At 47.2% G+C, this 15,743-nt stretch overlaps 3 protein-coding genes across 4 annotated transcripts; 2 read left to right on the forward strand and 1 right to left on the reverse strand.

The window, feature by feature from the left end:
* The first annotated feature begins 425 nt into the window (after window positions 1-425).
* On the forward strand, window positions 426-5,788 carry GTPBP8 (GTP binding protein 8 (putative)). 2 transcript variants are annotated; one of them, XM_066569071.1, is made up of 7 exons: window positions 426-738; window positions 1,044-1,142; window positions 1,615-1,745; window positions 2,041-2,140; window positions 2,544-2,662; window positions 3,103-3,226; window positions 4,439-5,788. In XM_066569071.1, the coding sequence occupies exons 1-6, from the start codon at window positions 445-447 to the stop codon at window positions 3,185-3,187; spliced, it is 828 nt and encodes a 275-aa protein (XP_066425168.1). In that variant the 5' UTR covers window positions 426-444; the 3' UTR covers window positions 3,188-3,226; window positions 4,439-5,788. The 2 variants fall into 2 exon arrangements, with proteins under 2 accessions (XP_066425168.1, XP_066425176.1); XM_066569079.1 differs by having other exon boundaries at window positions 4,442-5,788.
* Window positions 5,789-7,143: 1,355 nt separating this feature from the next.
* Window positions 7,144-9,462, forward strand: TAF13 (TATA-box binding protein associated factor 13). The gene is made up of 4 exons (XM_066572087.1): window positions 7,144-7,245; window positions 7,368-7,446; window positions 7,910-8,007; window positions 8,826-9,462. Exons 1-4 carry the CDS (start codon window positions 7,219-7,221, stop codon window positions 8,994-8,996), a joined length of 375 nt encoding a protein of 124 aa, XP_066428184.1. The 5' UTR covers window positions 7,144-7,218; the 3' UTR covers window positions 8,997-9,462.
* A 2-nt stretch (window positions 9,463-9,464) lies between these two features.
* Window positions 9,465-15,627, reverse strand: NEPRO (nucleolus and neural progenitor protein). The gene is made up of 9 exons (XM_066572086.1): window positions 15,459-15,627; window positions 15,146-15,300; window positions 14,301-14,377; window positions 14,066-14,197; window positions 13,627-13,704; window positions 12,412-12,773; window positions 11,680-11,741; window positions 10,963-11,213; window positions 9,465-10,506 (listed from the first exon to the last, which is right to left on the reverse strand). Exons 1-9 carry the CDS (start codon window positions 15,610-15,612, stop codon window positions 10,110-10,112), a joined length of 1,668 nt encoding a protein of 555 aa, XP_066428183.1. The 5' UTR covers window positions 15,613-15,627; the 3' UTR covers window positions 9,465-10,109.
* Between the last annotated feature and the right edge of the window lie 116 nt (window positions 15,628-15,743).

Genomic DNA, 15,743 nt, shown 5'->3' on the forward strand with positions numbered 1-15,743 from the left:
CGTGATGGCTTGAAGCTGTGTCTGGGGAGGTTTAGGTTGAATATTAGGAACAGGTTCTTCCTCCAGAGAGTGGCTGGGCCCTGGTACAGGCTCCCCAAGGAAGTGGTCACAGCATCAAGCCTGGCAGAGTTCAGGAAGTGTTTGGACAACACTCTCAGGCACATGGTGTGATTTGGAGATGGTGCTGTGCAGGGCCAGGAGCTGGACTTGATGATCCTTGTGTGCCCTTCCAACTCAGCATATTCTGTGATTCTACAAACAGCCGGGCCTGGGCAGCACCGGCGGCTCTTGGGGGTGGATGCGGACAGCGAGCGCACACGCCCTACCGGGCCCTGACAGCCGCCGGCCCGCTGGGGGCAGCCGCGGCAGCGCCCCACGGCACCGCCCCGCTGTCCCGCCCCACCACCTTCCGGGGCCGGCCGGGTCCCGCCTGCAGCTGCCGCGATGCTGCTGCCCCGAGCGGGTGGTGCTGCGGGCCGGGCCTCGCCGCCGCTGGCCGCTCTGTCCCAGGTGCTGCGGCTGGAGCGGAGCCGCCGCACCGCGATCGTGTTCCCGCTGCAGAAGCTGGAGCGGTACCTGGCGCCCGGCACCGACACGGCGCCGTTCCGCCTCTTCCAGCCCGGGCTGGCCACCCTGCAGCGCGCCGAGGCGCTCTTCAGGTCCGACCGCGGGCACCCCATCGACTACGTGAGCTCCGCCGTGCGCATGGACCATGCCCCACCGCCGGCCCTGCCCGAGGTCAGGCGAGCGCTGCCCCTGCGGCCGGGACCGTGCCGCGGCAGCGCCTTCCCCCCGCCCGGGCCACCCCGGGCTGGGCTCAACTGCGGGGGTAAAGGGGTGGTGGAGTGGTTATATAGCTCTGTCAGAGCGCTGCGCAATGTGTGCGGCACTTAGTGCTGCTTTTTAACAAATCGTTTATTTGTTGTTGTTACCCGTTGTGCAGCTCGGCAGCCTGACATGTCCGTGGCTGGGAAGCGACTAGGACTGGCTGCAGCGAGAGGTGGGCAGGTGTAGATGCGCCTTCTCTGCCTCTCGCCCTGCAGGTGTGCTTCATCGGCCGAAGCAATGTAGGGAAATCATCTTTAATCCGGGCCTTGTTTTCACTGGCTCCAGAAGTGGAAGTTAGAGTGTCAAAAACTCCGGTGAGTCACATTTTTAACTTCTCTCCCTTTGGGTCATAAGCTGGTACCAGTCCAGAGGACAGGACTGAGAAGGGTGGGAGGGAACAAGCTCTTGAGTAGCCTGAAATGACAGGAAGTTCCAGCTCTGGTAGCCATCCTCATGGCTGGCACTGGCCTTGCTCTAGCCCAGGAAGAGGCGGAGCCCAGCCTAGCTCTTCAGGCAGATGAAGGAGCTGCACTACCTGAGCAGGTGTGCTGTAAAGCCTTTGAGAAGAGCCAAGCTTAGAGAGCCATTAAGGTATTTTTAGTCCATTTTATGATTAGAGCCGTGTAGGATTGCTACACGGGTAGGAGACTGGGCAGTTTAAAGCATTCTGGGGGGGCAGGAGTCTGATATAGAGATATTTTGCAGAGCACCTCCTGGTACACTGCTTAAAGCAGCTTTTTTAGAAACCACCCCTGTGCTTCATCTTACCTCAAATCCTCTCTTCAGGGCCACACCAAGAAGATGAATTTCTTCAAAGTAGGGAAGTACTTTACTCTGGTGGATATGCCAGGATACGGCTATCGCGCCCCGCAGGACTTTGTTGAGATGGTGGAGGCCTATCTGCAGGAACGGCACAAGTAAGGGACCTACCTGTACCTCAGCACAGGGAAAGCCAGACTGACACCCCTGTACAGCATCATGTAATGAGGGGAGAAAATGCACAGGGGTTGCTGCTTCCATCCATTAGTTCTGACATTTCCCTGGAAGCTTCTGCCTTGTCATTCATTAGTGCTCAGATAGGTCAAAAGAGCAAGAAAGATTGAGGTGCTGCTCCATGCTGACCCTTAGTTTCCATGCATGACTTTTCCTGGCTCTTCATCAGAGCAGGCATGAAATAATGGTGACAATTACTGTTGCTTGTATTTCTGGCAGCTTGAAGAGGACTTTCCTATTAGTTGATGGTGTAGTTGGACTCCAGAAAACAGATCATATTGCAGTAGAGATGCTGGAAGAGTTTGGGATTCCTTATGTGGTAGGTAATGCTTCATTCTTGGGTTGGTTATAAGGTACAGGTAATCTAGAAAGGTACTCTCCACCTGAGCTTGTGCAAGTTGACCTACCTAAGCAGTAACCCTTTATTGTTAATAAAATAGGTTTATAATGTGTTGAGGAAGACAAATGGGATTTAAGAGGGGGTTTTATGTGGTTTATTAAATAGATTTTTTTTCAGTGCTCAGCTTGAGCAGCTTGAAAAGGTGCACTCCTTATGCAAGCCATAGTTTTGGTGAACTGTGTTAGACTATTTTTTCCCCTAGATATGACCAGAGCTTTCAGACTGCTTTGTAAGACAATCTAGGACTCTTACAGATGTTCCAGCTTAACAGCAAAATAATCTTACTTTCTTCTCTGAATCCTCCCTTTCTGGATCCATGCAGATGGTGTTAACAAAAATTGACCGAGCATCCAGGGGATTATTGTTAAAGAATGTACTGGAGATCCAGGAGTTTGTAAAGGAGAACACACAAGGATGCTTTCCTCAGCTGTTCCTGGTCAGGTAAAGTTCCTCTCCACTGCTGCTGTTGCGTTTCTGGTGATGAGTTCAGTAGGGCAAGATACCAGCACAAGTCTGTATGGTCTAGAGGCAGTACCTCTTTGTGCCCCAAGGATAGAGGGTGGGCTGCTGATAGGGAAATGTCCCTTCCCCTTTTTCCCCATTCTCTGCAAGTGAGTTTTGTTTCCAAGGGTGCTTCTTCCTTTGGCCTTTCTCAAAGCAGGGCAGCAATTCCTGTGCTGCATGGTAGCAGGCTTTCCCATTTTATTTGGACCTCTGGTAACAGTAAGAGCTGCAATTGTTGCATTACATAGCCAAAACGCAGGCTTTCACCAAGGTGTACTCTGAGACGTGTAACTGAGCACAGCCAGTGGCTGTTTGTCTTTATTACTCCAAGACACATCAATATGTGGCACTGAACATCTATGCCTCTGTTTCCACAGTTCTGTGGAGTTCTCAGGGGTTCACTTGCTCAGGTGTTTTGTAGCCCATGTTACTGGAAACCTGCCCACTGTAGAGGCCAGCTGAAAAGACCTGCTGATCTGCTTGGCTCATCAGGAACAAAAGGTACCAAAACCAGAGGTCTGGCGTTTTTGTTGCAAATAACCCAAGTTACTATATGGTATTTTTGAATAAATTAGTATTTATAAAGCTAATTTTTTTCTTTATTAGGTTCCTCAGTTCAGGAAGTTTGCAATGTGAATTAATCCAGGTTATTATAAAACTGTTTCATAAAACCTACATGATTGTGCTAAGGAGAAAAAAAGTAGGTAACCTCCACAGAGAAGGGAAGTTTTAATACAGCATTTCCTCTCCCTACATTGAAATGTTCAAAAATCTACTACTCCATGCCTAACCTCCGCTATATTTAGGATACTAGAGACAGTCTAGTAATATCATTAATAAAGAGGCATTTATTCTATAGTGGAGTTAAATACCAATATTGCCGGATGGAACGTGCCTGGGCTCATCTGGCCCTTGCTGCTTGACCAAAGGCAGCAGCTGTGGTGGTTTCACCTGAGATACCTTTGGCTGGCTGGATGCTGCAGATCAGTGCTTGGGACAAGTCCAGGCAAGCAGGAGCTCAGGTTTACCTCTGGCGGAGAAGCTTTAAGGCGAGGTGAAGGAAAAAGGAGTCGGGTTCTGCTGGAGGGTTTCAATCCAGAGCTTTATTCCTGGCACACAAGCCTCTGAATCCAGCAACAGCTCTAACAGAACTCTCCCAAACCGTGTGGTTGCTGTGTCTTTTAACCCCAGGGAGAGGGGGAGGGAAGGGGTAGGGATCCCACCAACCAGGTAAGGGGGGGGGGGAAGTCTCAGGGGACAAATGATACCTGGATGGCCCAATGTCCCCAGGGCTGAGAGGCATCTTTTGAACTTCGCCAATCGCATGACACCCATGCTGGAATGCCAAGACTGACGGACAGCAGTCAGCAAGGGGCAAGGGGAGGGGAAGGGAGAGGTTATTGGCACACCTGGGGAAAGAACCGGGATGGACAGGCTATTACATCACACCGCAACAAATCTAGGAAAGAAAAACTATAGCCATAACATTAAGCAAACTGTATTGCTCAGTTGAACTGTATGATACACAGAGATTTACTTCTCACGGCTGAGGTTGAGGTTAGGGTTAAGATAGCAGGGGCCAAAAACTACCTCCTGTACAACCTACCTGCTCTAAGGCCATGCAGAGTGGAAATAGCCAACTTGTTATCTGTGAAGATGTGTTTGATGTCTTGTATATTTTACTTTTGTAACTCTTCTGTGTCCTGTGTTCAGTAGGTGCAGCAGGATAGCATGCCTTGCTTGCAGACATTGAGTTGTCCCTGTTCTACAAGGATGAAGGAAGAACACATCTTTTACGGGATCTGCTTTTCCAGGAGTGTTGGCTTGAAACAGAGTGGAATAAAAGACTGACATCTAGAGGAGCCCTATCCTGCACACTGTCATGAGTCAGTGCTGCATCTACCTTCTATTTTGAGATCCAGCATGAATTTATGCAGCTCCACATGGATGAAATGCCAGATCTGAGGCACACCATCCATGATCTGTATCAGCTCTACCCTGGCAGCTGAAGCACAACACTGATATGTCCTGCACACTTTAGGGGAACTGCTTCCCACAGCAGCTGTGTCTGTCTAAGAGCACTTCAAACTGTCCAGTTACAAGGCAGAGCTGGATAAAAGGACAGCCATCAATAGCAGCACTCATACAGGAGAACTGAGTCTGAAGCTATGAAGTGCCTGTGTCAAACCCTGGCACTCAGTCTTTTCTATGTCTTAATGTGGCCAAGTGTGGTTATGCAGTTGTCAGTTACTTGCATTAAGTGTTTAAACCTCAAGAAAGGAAAGTTCTTTTCTAAATCACTCTGACAGTGCAAAAGGACTAGAAATACCACTTTCTTACAATATGCAATTTCTTGTAACACACTAGACATGAGACAAGATTTGTTTTCAGCATATGTGTAGGAACAGGAGCATGTCATGAATGCAGTAAATGTGGCTCTCTAGCTTCTGCATCTTAGTGATCAAACCTGTAATTCTGTAATCCCAAAATGCTGCAGGGCAAACCAGCCCAAGAGATGCATGATCCTAGAACTGGAGTAGTAGCTATACAGGTGAAACAGGTGAAAGTGAACACTTCAGGAAGGGCCTTTCTGTAGAATCTTTAAACCAGGATCTTCCAGAAACATCAATCTCGTCAAGGCTGTAATTTTCAGGGCCTCAGCCTTGACTGAAGACCCTCTGAAAATAGCCCTGAATATACAAAAAAATGCCATTCTGGTTTAAGTCCCTCCTCAGAACAAAACCCCTTAAATTTCATTACAATCCCTTACAGTGCTGGGAAGTCTTTTACTAACCACTTAAATACATTAAATATGTCCTGTTAATCCATTTGTACAAACTGGATGTGTGTGCATGGAACATTAGGTACCATCTTCTCCAGAAGAACCAGTTTTACCTCCAGACACATCTTGTTTTTATTCAGAAGTGCTTCAGATACTGGAATAACTCCTGCATTTTGGTCAGCCATTTGCAGGAGCCAATACTACAGTTTGATTCTTGAGTGTGACAATGCCCCTGTAACAAAACAGTAAATAAAATCAAGTCCTCTCCCTAAACAGTAAAACATGGATTTAAGTGCCTTTATGGAAACAGGCTTTGGGAAAACTGGTGTCTTGACACACTACTGGACTTTTTTTTGCCAGGTTCTTAAGGAACCAGCTGAATTGCAAAGTGAGGAGCTGCACTTTCTCAGGCCACGGACACAAAAGATCTTCCTTTCTTTCCCCCTCATTGATGAGTGGGGGTTGGGCCTGGCAGCATACTGATACAGTAAAGCTCATTTCAGTTTTAAATTCAAGTGTCTTTAGTTGTTAGCAGTTGTGCAAGCTTTACTTAAGGTTCCTGTCATTATGTGGTAAAGCTATGCCTATTCTGCAGCTGTTTACAGAAATTATGTTGAGTATTAGCTTCATTGGAAAAGGATTTCACCTTGTGCATCTTTCCTGGTCTTTCAGCAGTACAATCTCCATTTTCTTCCTCTACTCTGTCATGTGTCTGGTCTGGTGTGTCGTCACAACCCTGACACTACAAAGGCAGTATTTTTGCAAGTGTTCAAAATTAGAATGCTGCAGTCTGGACAGGTGCACTAGTAGATCAGTGAAAACTGGTTAAACAATTGAGCTCAGGGCATAGAAGCCAATGGGTCATGCGCCAGTTGCATGGCAGTTACAATTGGAACGCAGCAAGGATGCATTCTGGAATGTGTCCAGTTTAACATCTTTATGAGTAATCTGGAGGAAATGCATTGCTATCAAATGTGCCTAGGGCACCAAACTGGGGGGAACAGTGGGCCTGCTCAAGGGCAGGGCTGGAGCAAAGGGACTGACAGCTACTGTATGGAATACAACAGGACTGGAGCACCTCCCCTACAAAGACAAGTTGAGAGAGTCGGGTGCTATCCAGAAGGTGGAAACCTCATAGCAACCTTCCAGTGCATGAAGGGAGCCTAAAGAGAAACCAGATGGGGCCCATCAGAAACTCTAGTGCTAGCACAAGGCGGAATGGGTACAAACTGAGAGGGGACATACCTTGGGCAGCCTGGTCTCATGGGAGGTGTCCGTGTCAACGGCAAGAGGGTTGGGATTAGATGGGCATTAAGGGCCTTTATCCCAGCTGGTTTACATTCTATGATTTTGTGAACATGGGCAAGTGTACCTCGCTGAAGGGAAGGAAAAGCCCCTGCCAACCGAACAAACCGACTGTGAAAAGCCACCCTTTCTGTCCTCGTGACTGACCCTCTTTCGAGCAGAGGGATTAACAGACATCCCCCGAGCTCACTTTCAAACCACGCTATCCCGATCTGGCAATCCAACAATGAATGTCATATCCAGGTTTGGGATGGGCTATCAGAGCTACGCCGCAGCTCCACGGCGCTGGCCTCCGCCCAGACAGGCCCCGCAGCACCGCCCACTCCGCCCGTCCTGCCCGGCGCGGCTCGGCGGGGCCTCGGGGCGGGGCCGGGCCGCCGAAGTTGTTCCGGGCCGGCGGGCAGCCATGGCGGATGAGGAGGAGGATGTGCCGGTGAGTGGTGGAGGGGCTGCCCTTCCCGGGGATCCACAGCCCAGCCGCGGTCGGGGGAGCGACGGGAAGGGGCCGGGGCCAGACGGGCGCTGACCGCGGCCTCCCCGCCGCTGTGCCCGTAGTTCGAAGAGGACGCGGAGGACGCCGGCGGGGGCCTGGACGGCGGGCAGGGCAGGAGGAAGCGGCTGTTCTCCAAAGAGCGTAAGTCGGGCCTGGTCACTCAGCTGAAACCCCGAGCTGACAGCTATGGGGTCCTAAAACTCACTTCTCCTTAACAAAACAGCGGCTTTCATAATGTGCCTTGGCTGCAATTGCAGAAATCTGCCATGTAGACCCCCCTCAAAAATATTGCTAGTGCATGCTCTGGACCTAGCTGTGCCCAAAGTTAGCTGCGCTGTCACTATGCAGTGCTTTGCAGCCTAAGTGAATATTCAGAGAGCCTGTCCTCAGACATACTCTTCTGTATATACAATTCCTGTCCCTACAGGAGGGGCTTTTGTTGGCTTCTGTTTGTTCTTATTTCCTGTATGTTTCCTCAAGATTTGTCTTGCCTGACAGATGAGAGGGCCATCCTGGTGCAGGAACGTGCAGGCTGGTGAGGTCTAACTAGATGCATGCAGCACTAAATGGATGAAAGCCTCATGCTGAGTGTTTCTTTGTGCAGTAAGGTGCATGATGTATGGATTCGGGGACGACCAGAACCCTTACACAGAATCAGTGGACATTCTTGAGGACCTGGTAATAGAGTTTATCACTGAAATGGTAAGTCAGCTCTAGATGGCATGGTCAAAACATCCTCACCAGAACTTTAGCTTTTTGAAAGTTAATGCCTCTGACTGAAATACTGCATTATCCCAGGCCCCAAACTCATGGCATTAGTAGGAGAAACATAAACTTGGATTTTGTTTTCCCAAGATTAAAGCAAAATTTATGCACCTTACTCCATGTGGATTTAGAACACTGAAGTCTTTAAGTAGCAGTTAGATTACTATTTTAGGAGGGGAAATACCCACCTGACTTTGAGGTTCACTGTGGCATCACTGTATGTTCAGCTGACAGAAAATTTGGCTCAGATTTAAAAGTCTGTCAACTTTTTGTGTTTGCCCAGTGTCTGTACATGGATGGGAACTTAGCTCTGCCATACAAAAGGAATGCATTCTTGGGCCTGAGGCCATTTCTCTTCCTGACTTGGATACCATTTCTAAGTATCCAAACATTCCCCTTTCTATTGAAATGCTGGTCTTTCCTATGCTTATCAAAATGCCCTACACTGTCCTCTGATACAGTTACCTCACACTAGGCCAAATCATGCCTAATCTTCAGCCATTCTGCAGGCTGGGTGTCCTATGTGTAATCTGGCCTTCATTTTGATACCATTAAGTGATGTATATGTAGTGGTTATGTTCAGGGTATAAGCGACAGCAGAGTAAGTCCATGGTTTACTGGGAAGTTCTCTTGTGAGTAGCATGATGGTGTCCAGAACCTGCTATTGTAAAATGACAGGAACTAAAGTGGAATTGAGACCTTAAAAAAGCACCATGGCAAAGGAATACTGCTGACTTTTTTTTCCCCTCTAACAGACACACAAGGCCATGTCCATCGGGCGGCAGGGTCGGGTGCAGGTTGAGGACATTGTCTTTCTAATACGCAAGGACCCCCGGAAGTTTGCCAGAGTTAAAGACCTCCTAACTATGAATGAAGAACTGAAACGAGCCAGAAAGGCCTTTGATGAAGCAAACTATGGGTCTTGAATCTGTGCACAAGCTGCACTGGGGCATTATTTGGGCACTTGCTGCCCACTAAGAAGGAAGATCATGCATGTTGTTTGGAAGGGTTTTTTAGGATGGAGGTCACTGCTGGGATGTCTGCCCTCACTCCCAGCCTTTTCTGAGAAATATTTAAGCAGCTGAAACATTACCTGATTGTATGTGGTATACTTAGGTATTTTTATACCATTTGAGGAAATGAGAAGACCTCTAAAAATTCCTGCAATGGCAGGAATCTGTTTCAAGTAGGCCTGTGTTGCATCAGATGGCTCAAGGGCTGATGATTCCTGATTCTCTAAAATTGTTTCAGTTGTCACTGGTTGTTCCTCTGACAGGAAACCTTGAAAATGGATCTTGGTTATCTGTATAAAGACCTTAAGCCCAAACTACTAACAAAGTTGTGCTCTTTGCTCTGTGTATGCATTTTGAATAAAACATAAGTTTGTGCCCACGTTTCATAACTAAATGTACATTGATCAGTTCATACAAGGCAGGTAATAGAGACCACAGCTGTGCTTTTCCCTACTTCTGGAACAGCTGTGGGGAGGTAAGTTCAGTTAACTCCTCATTTCAGAACAAGCATAACAAATGCTGAAACAGCAATAATACTGCACATCAAGGCTGTCCCCTCTACAAGCAGCACAGAAGGAAGAGTGTAAGGCTTGGAAAGGTTTAAGGTTTTGGCAAGTCTTTTGTCCAAAGCGGCAGTGAGTGATCAGCTGCAGCCTTTATGCCATGGATGGGAACTGTTTGCACTGTGGATTTGACAGCAGCACTTAACATGTGGTCAGGCAATAGAGAGGGAACACTGAGTAAGGGTAACAAAGTCACTGTTCCTGGACAAGGGTAGGTAAAAGGAAGGTGACTATTCAGTTATTTGGAATACCCTTAAAAATATAAAAATCAGCCATTAAAAAAAAAGCTGGTTTAAAAAACATAATAAAATAGTTGTTACTTTCTTAACAGGATTCACAATGCGAGTTACTGAGACGCCATTAGGGTTCAGAGGGGTTTACTTAAAAAAAAAAAAAACAAAACAAAAAACCAAACAACAAAAAACTAGAATAACTCGACCCCTTTCCTCCTTCAAATCCAGGATCAGACGCCTATTGCTGCAAAAATAGAATCAATATCTGTGTTCTCAGCAGCTTCTTTCCACACAAGGCCAGGGCTTCCTTCCAGCAGCAGCTGCTTAGGGGTCCCTGTTGTGCTTAGTCTGACATGTCCTGTGTCAGTGCTGGAATGTTCTTCCTGACTCGGAGACCCATCTTGGTAAGCTGGGAGGATGAGTGATGCACTGTTCTCACAGACCCCAAAAAGCTCAGGAGGCTTTTGCCCACCAGTCTTTGGAGCTGTCTTCAAGAGTGCCGATGATCTGATCCTCCTTCGGCAGAAGCGTGCCTGGAGGTGCTGCCTTGGCCAGTGCGTGTGTTGTGACCCGTACAGGAGGTATTTACAGACAGATGTTTTGACACAGCGCAGCTTTTTCTTCAAGCTTAAAGGGAGCAAAGTTTACAAAATAGAACTTTATCAGCTACTAAAGTGTTACTTCATTTGGAGTTTGGAGAGATTTCATTATTACCCATCTCTATAATTTTCCTTATACCATAGAAACAGAACAGCACCTTGTACAATAGTAGCCAAAGCAATCTGCATAGACACAATTCTTGCCTCATACATTTGTTAACATAAAACATGCAGATGATTTAGGTTGCATTTTCATCCTCCCTCCTAAGTACTGTACATTAGATAGCCTTTTAAAGCCTTTTTAAATCATAAGTGACTGAAACTAAATAGAATGCCCATGGTCAGAGCAGCCAGTAACCTAAACTAGTGATCCTGAGTTTTAAAATAATGGCTTAGACCACTGTGTTTCACTATACTATAGCAAAATACATAATACTAAAATACAAATGTTAGACTCAGAAATCCCACACCCATGCAAAACTACCTGCATCCTTGAGCCTCCACATGGTGTAGCCGGTTGCTTTTCAACAACTTGTTACGCAGAAAATAAGCTTCTGATTTGAATTTGTTGGTTTTGCACCACAGAATAGCTTTTCTGAGTGCCTCTGACAGCTCCCTAAATGATGCAGCTGTTTGGACCATCTGTACAAGAGATCCAGTGTGCTCTGATTTTACTATCTGAGACAAAAGTGGTGATGACTTTGCTTGAAGAGGTGTTGATGCAATGCTTAGACCCTGAAACAAACAGTAACAGAAAGAGTGTTTTAAAACAAGATGATGTGTCTGATCCTTTCTGCTGGAAGAGAGCAGAACACAGAATGTAGTGAGAATATTCCTTATTTTCTAAGGAGAAAAGGGAAGAGCAGTCTTGTTTTGTGGAATACAAAAAGAAGAGGCAGATATTTAGAATTTGTATTTCTGTCTACTGCTGACTTGGTCTCTGGTCATTTCACTTGACAAACCAACAAATGCCCAAATTCCCAAACAGAAATAAGTAGTGATTGATTTTCTGTGCAAAGCTTCCACACTAACCTGAGTTGCAAGACAAGCAAAAATAAGGCAGGAAAAGGGGACATTTTCAATCAGGGATATCGTGTTTCAAGTGTTAGTCTTTACAATACAAAAAAAAAAAAAAACAACAACTATTGTGTACAAAAAACCCAAACCATCAACCTAACATGTAAAACAATACCATACAAACCTCTTGTGTGGGATGTCTGGATGGCCTAAGCAGGCTCTTCACATCAAACCCTGGGTGCTTCCCTACAGAGAGAGAAAAGAGTTCCCATTACAACACTGAGATAGTTTTATTTCTTTGCACAGAGACACCACAGAACTCTCAGCAGGCTCACACCTGTACTCAACATTTCCAGGCAAACTCAAGGGGACTACACTAGTTTTGCATTGCAGCTGGCAAGAAACGAAGAGCACGCAGAGGTTTACAGATGGCTGCAAAGGAGAACTTAATGGATAAAAGCTTCACACAAACACATGGATGGCTGCAGTCACTGGCCATAGCCCTGACTGCAGAGGAAGATTTGGGCACAGTTCAGAACCAGCAAACACAGGATACTTGCATCCTGTTCCTACAGCCTTACCTGCTCTTGTATGGGCTACAGACAGTGCCCATAGCTTCTTAGCTATGCAAAAGCAGAAAAGTACAAATAACTATTTTCAGGACCTGTATACTGCATTCATTACCTGCTTCTCTCAAGGCTGTTTCCTGATTAAAAGAAACACCTCCCTAAAAATCATGATACTGACATTATCCACAGCTTTATAAAGGCAAGGGCACATGCAGCATTCTCTTCCAAGGACAAGGAGTTTGTACAAGAACCACACTGTAGGTAGTAGAAGTGCTTGGCTCCGTGTGACAGAAGTTGCAGTCAGTCTCTGAGATGTCAGAAACCATAACACTGGCACAAGGCTTTACCTCTCCTGGCTGTGGGCACCACAACTGTCTCTCCAATGTCCACGGGGCACAGGATGCTACGTTTTTTCACAGCACTTGTACACGTCTCAGATTTTCTCTTTTTCCCAACCTTTGATACTGCCTCTGGCATTGCTGGGAAGAACTTTGTCATCCAGCTGGTAGATTTTTTTGCTGTAAGCATTTTAGCCTTTTGCTTCTTTGCTTCAGAAGATACATTAACTCCAAGGAAGTCACCAACATCAGAAGGGAAGGTAAACCCCTTGATATAAGGGGTCTTCTGGGTTTCAGATACCAGATGAAGCACTGTGGACAAGGCACTGTACAAGGACACGAGGGTCTGCAATAAACACCTGTACTGGATCCTGTAGACAGAGGACAAAAAGGAATGGAGTCTCCTCTAGCAAAACATAATGCTCACTGAACAACTACCTTCAGCTGAATGGTCCTTTCCCTGTTTCCCCTCAGTACAAATTTACCTTTTTACACTCTATCACCCTGCTTTCCTTAAGTCTGAGCTTTAAGGAACTATTCCAGATCAGAATGCAAAAGTGACTTGAAAATTCCTGATAGGAGCCCCTCCACTTCCATAGAGTTTTGCTGAGTGCCACACTTGGGACCCATCAGGTTGTTGGGTCACATCCGAGGTGCCATGAGGTCTTCCCACAAAAGCACCCTGCACCAACTCAGGCCTGATGCCATACAATTGCCTGCTCTACGTTTCCTTGAGTTAGAAGATTTCTTGTGTCACAGAAAGTTGTTCTAACAATGTTGTTACTCCTTCAGCTACAGACAGCAGTTATTCTCCCAGACTGAGAGAAACCAGAACAACCAATTTCCGTAGAAAACTCAGTAGTATAATAGAACATGTTTAACCCAGCCTTCCCATTTCAGCATGAAGCAGGACTTACTCCTTGCTGCACAGAGTACCAGGTGCTTGTGGCAGACTGACACTAACACTGTGATTTCATTAGAGGTACATATAGTTTGCTAAGATCCAAGAATAAAGCCTTCCATAAGAGCGTGTAAGAAGTCTCTCTCCACTTGTAAAACTCTGCAGGTTCTAAAATCAAGTCCAAAGGCATGGAGGGACCTCCCTTCTCCTACTCCCAACTGAATAAAGCTTTCTTAGCAGCAAGGCCTAATTACAAGCCCTTCTCCCTGACAGGCACATCAAACAGACAGACACAAACAAGACAGACTTTTGAACACACAAACCAGAGCCGGCTCAGGAGCCCCAAAGCCACAGTATTCAGGAGAATGAATTCCTTCGAGCAGAGGTGTTTAACAGACAAGCTGAAGATTATAGCAGTTAAGGTAAAAAAAATAAACAGCATGTAATGAGAGTTGCTGAACACACCAACTAGAGGCAATTCACAAGGCAATATCCTGGAATAATCTGGGAGATGAGTATCCAAACTTTGTTTGGATACTGTTCTGGCTCAAGGCCAAAACAGCTGCTAGCCAAACAGCCTGAGGTTTCCACATAATAACTTGAAATGAAGGTTTCTGGCTATCAAAGAAATTTCAAGTTGCACCTATGAATTGCACAGTTGAGTCCATCAGCAATACAGGGCCTACACAAATCCTCGTTTTGGTCTCATGAGGTGCTACTGGTGAACTCTAAGATAATGTTTTTGTGGTGAAAAAAGGATACAGAAAAGCTTTACAGCAACAATCCAGTAGACGTAGTATGAGCTTGCAGCCTCCCAATACCTTCAAAGCCACAGTTTCCAGAATAGGCTGGCTGGGAACCAAGCACTCTGCCTGGGCTTTGGATCCATTTTTCCTGTGGTGATACAAGGATGAAGAGTTGGTTACAATCTAGCATCCTCTTCCTTTAGTTCTGCAGACTGAGTTAATGGACAGTACAATGGGATCATGACACTTACTTGGGAATCAGTCCTACCAGAGTTTCCAGGCAGCCCACCAGATTCATTTTCCATAGGCGCTTCAAACATTGCTCTACCTAGGAGAAAAGAAAACTCCTTTGACTGGTTTTTTGAGAGACTGGTCTAAGAACTGTCACTACATTAAACTGTCATTATATCATCAGTTTAACAGCCCACACTGGAGCTCTGTGTGATGGGATGTTCTGGGACATTTCTGTATCTGCACAATGATGAAAAACATCCCTTCATCACTCTGCATTCTAAATATAGAATTAAGTGAAGGACTGGAGTAGGCCATGTTTAATTGGTGCTGCATGATTTCCCTGGTGCATACAAGGGCCCTTACTACTGGATGTCAAGAAGGAAAACACATAAACAAATCAAGAAGATAAGTGCCATTCCTGCTCCATTTCAAAACAGTTATTTGAAAATGCTGACAATTCCTTCCCTGGAAAACTGGCAAGGTGTTCACTTTTCATCTTAAAACAGAAAATATCTAATAAGTAGGATAAGATTATTATTCCTCCCTCTTATCGTTGCAATTATTTGAGAATGACGTCCCTGTATTATTCATGTATGCAAAGGTATGGAATAATACCTATTTCAGGTCTCAGCGTGAGTATCGGAGACCAGGGCAGGAAAACTGAAGTTGCAATTGCTGCACAGGGCCAATAAACCCACTGGGCTCAACCATGAGAAAACAAAAATGCACCTACTCACAAACTTTTTTTGCACGATGCTCCGGGGGCTAAATGCTACTCAAAAGGCTTTTCGGGGAGTGGAGACTGGGGGCTGGGAGTATCGAGCTGCCGGGTCTCTGCCGGCCAGGCGGGGTTGGTGCTCACCTGCTGCAGGGCCAGGTAGGGCCGGTGCCGGAGCAGCCGGCTGTGGTACACGTAGAGCACGGCGCGCAGGACGCGTCCCTCGGCGGCCAGGGCCGGCCCCGACAGCCGCTTCCCGGCGATGTCGCAGCGCCGCCGCAGCGCCGACAGTAACCTTACTGCGGGCGAGACCCGGACAGCGCCTCAGCGCCGGCCACCGGCACCAGCGCCCGCCGCCGCTCCGGCCACTGCTCCGGCTCCCACCGACCGACCACCCACCGCAAACACCCGGGAGCGGCTTCAAACACCCCCCAACCCCTCGACACCGCGCCGGGACCTGCGGGGTGCTGGGCCGCCAGCGGCACCGTGGCGCTGTTCGCGGGCCAGGGCACATCCAGCCGGTTCCAAGGCTCATCCCGCTCGTCCCACGCCGCCCTGGGCGCCGCCATCTTCCCGCTGCGCGCGGCGAGTCCCAGCGTGGGCGGCACCATCCGGGCGGGCCGGTGGGGAGAGTCGCGGGCCGGACCAAGTCACCCCGCGGGGGTGCGTTATAGCCCGGGGCCTGGCGCTGGTGCACTACATTCCCAAATGCTATAAGCGAGAAGGGAAATAACTATAAATC

This window comes from Molothrus aeneus, chromosome 2, assembly GCF_037042795.1.
Source record: "Molothrus aeneus isolate 106 chromosome 2, BPBGC_Maene_1.0, whole genome shotgun sequence".
NCBI lineage: Eukaryota > Metazoa > Chordata > Aves > Passeriformes > Icteridae > Molothrus > Molothrus aeneus.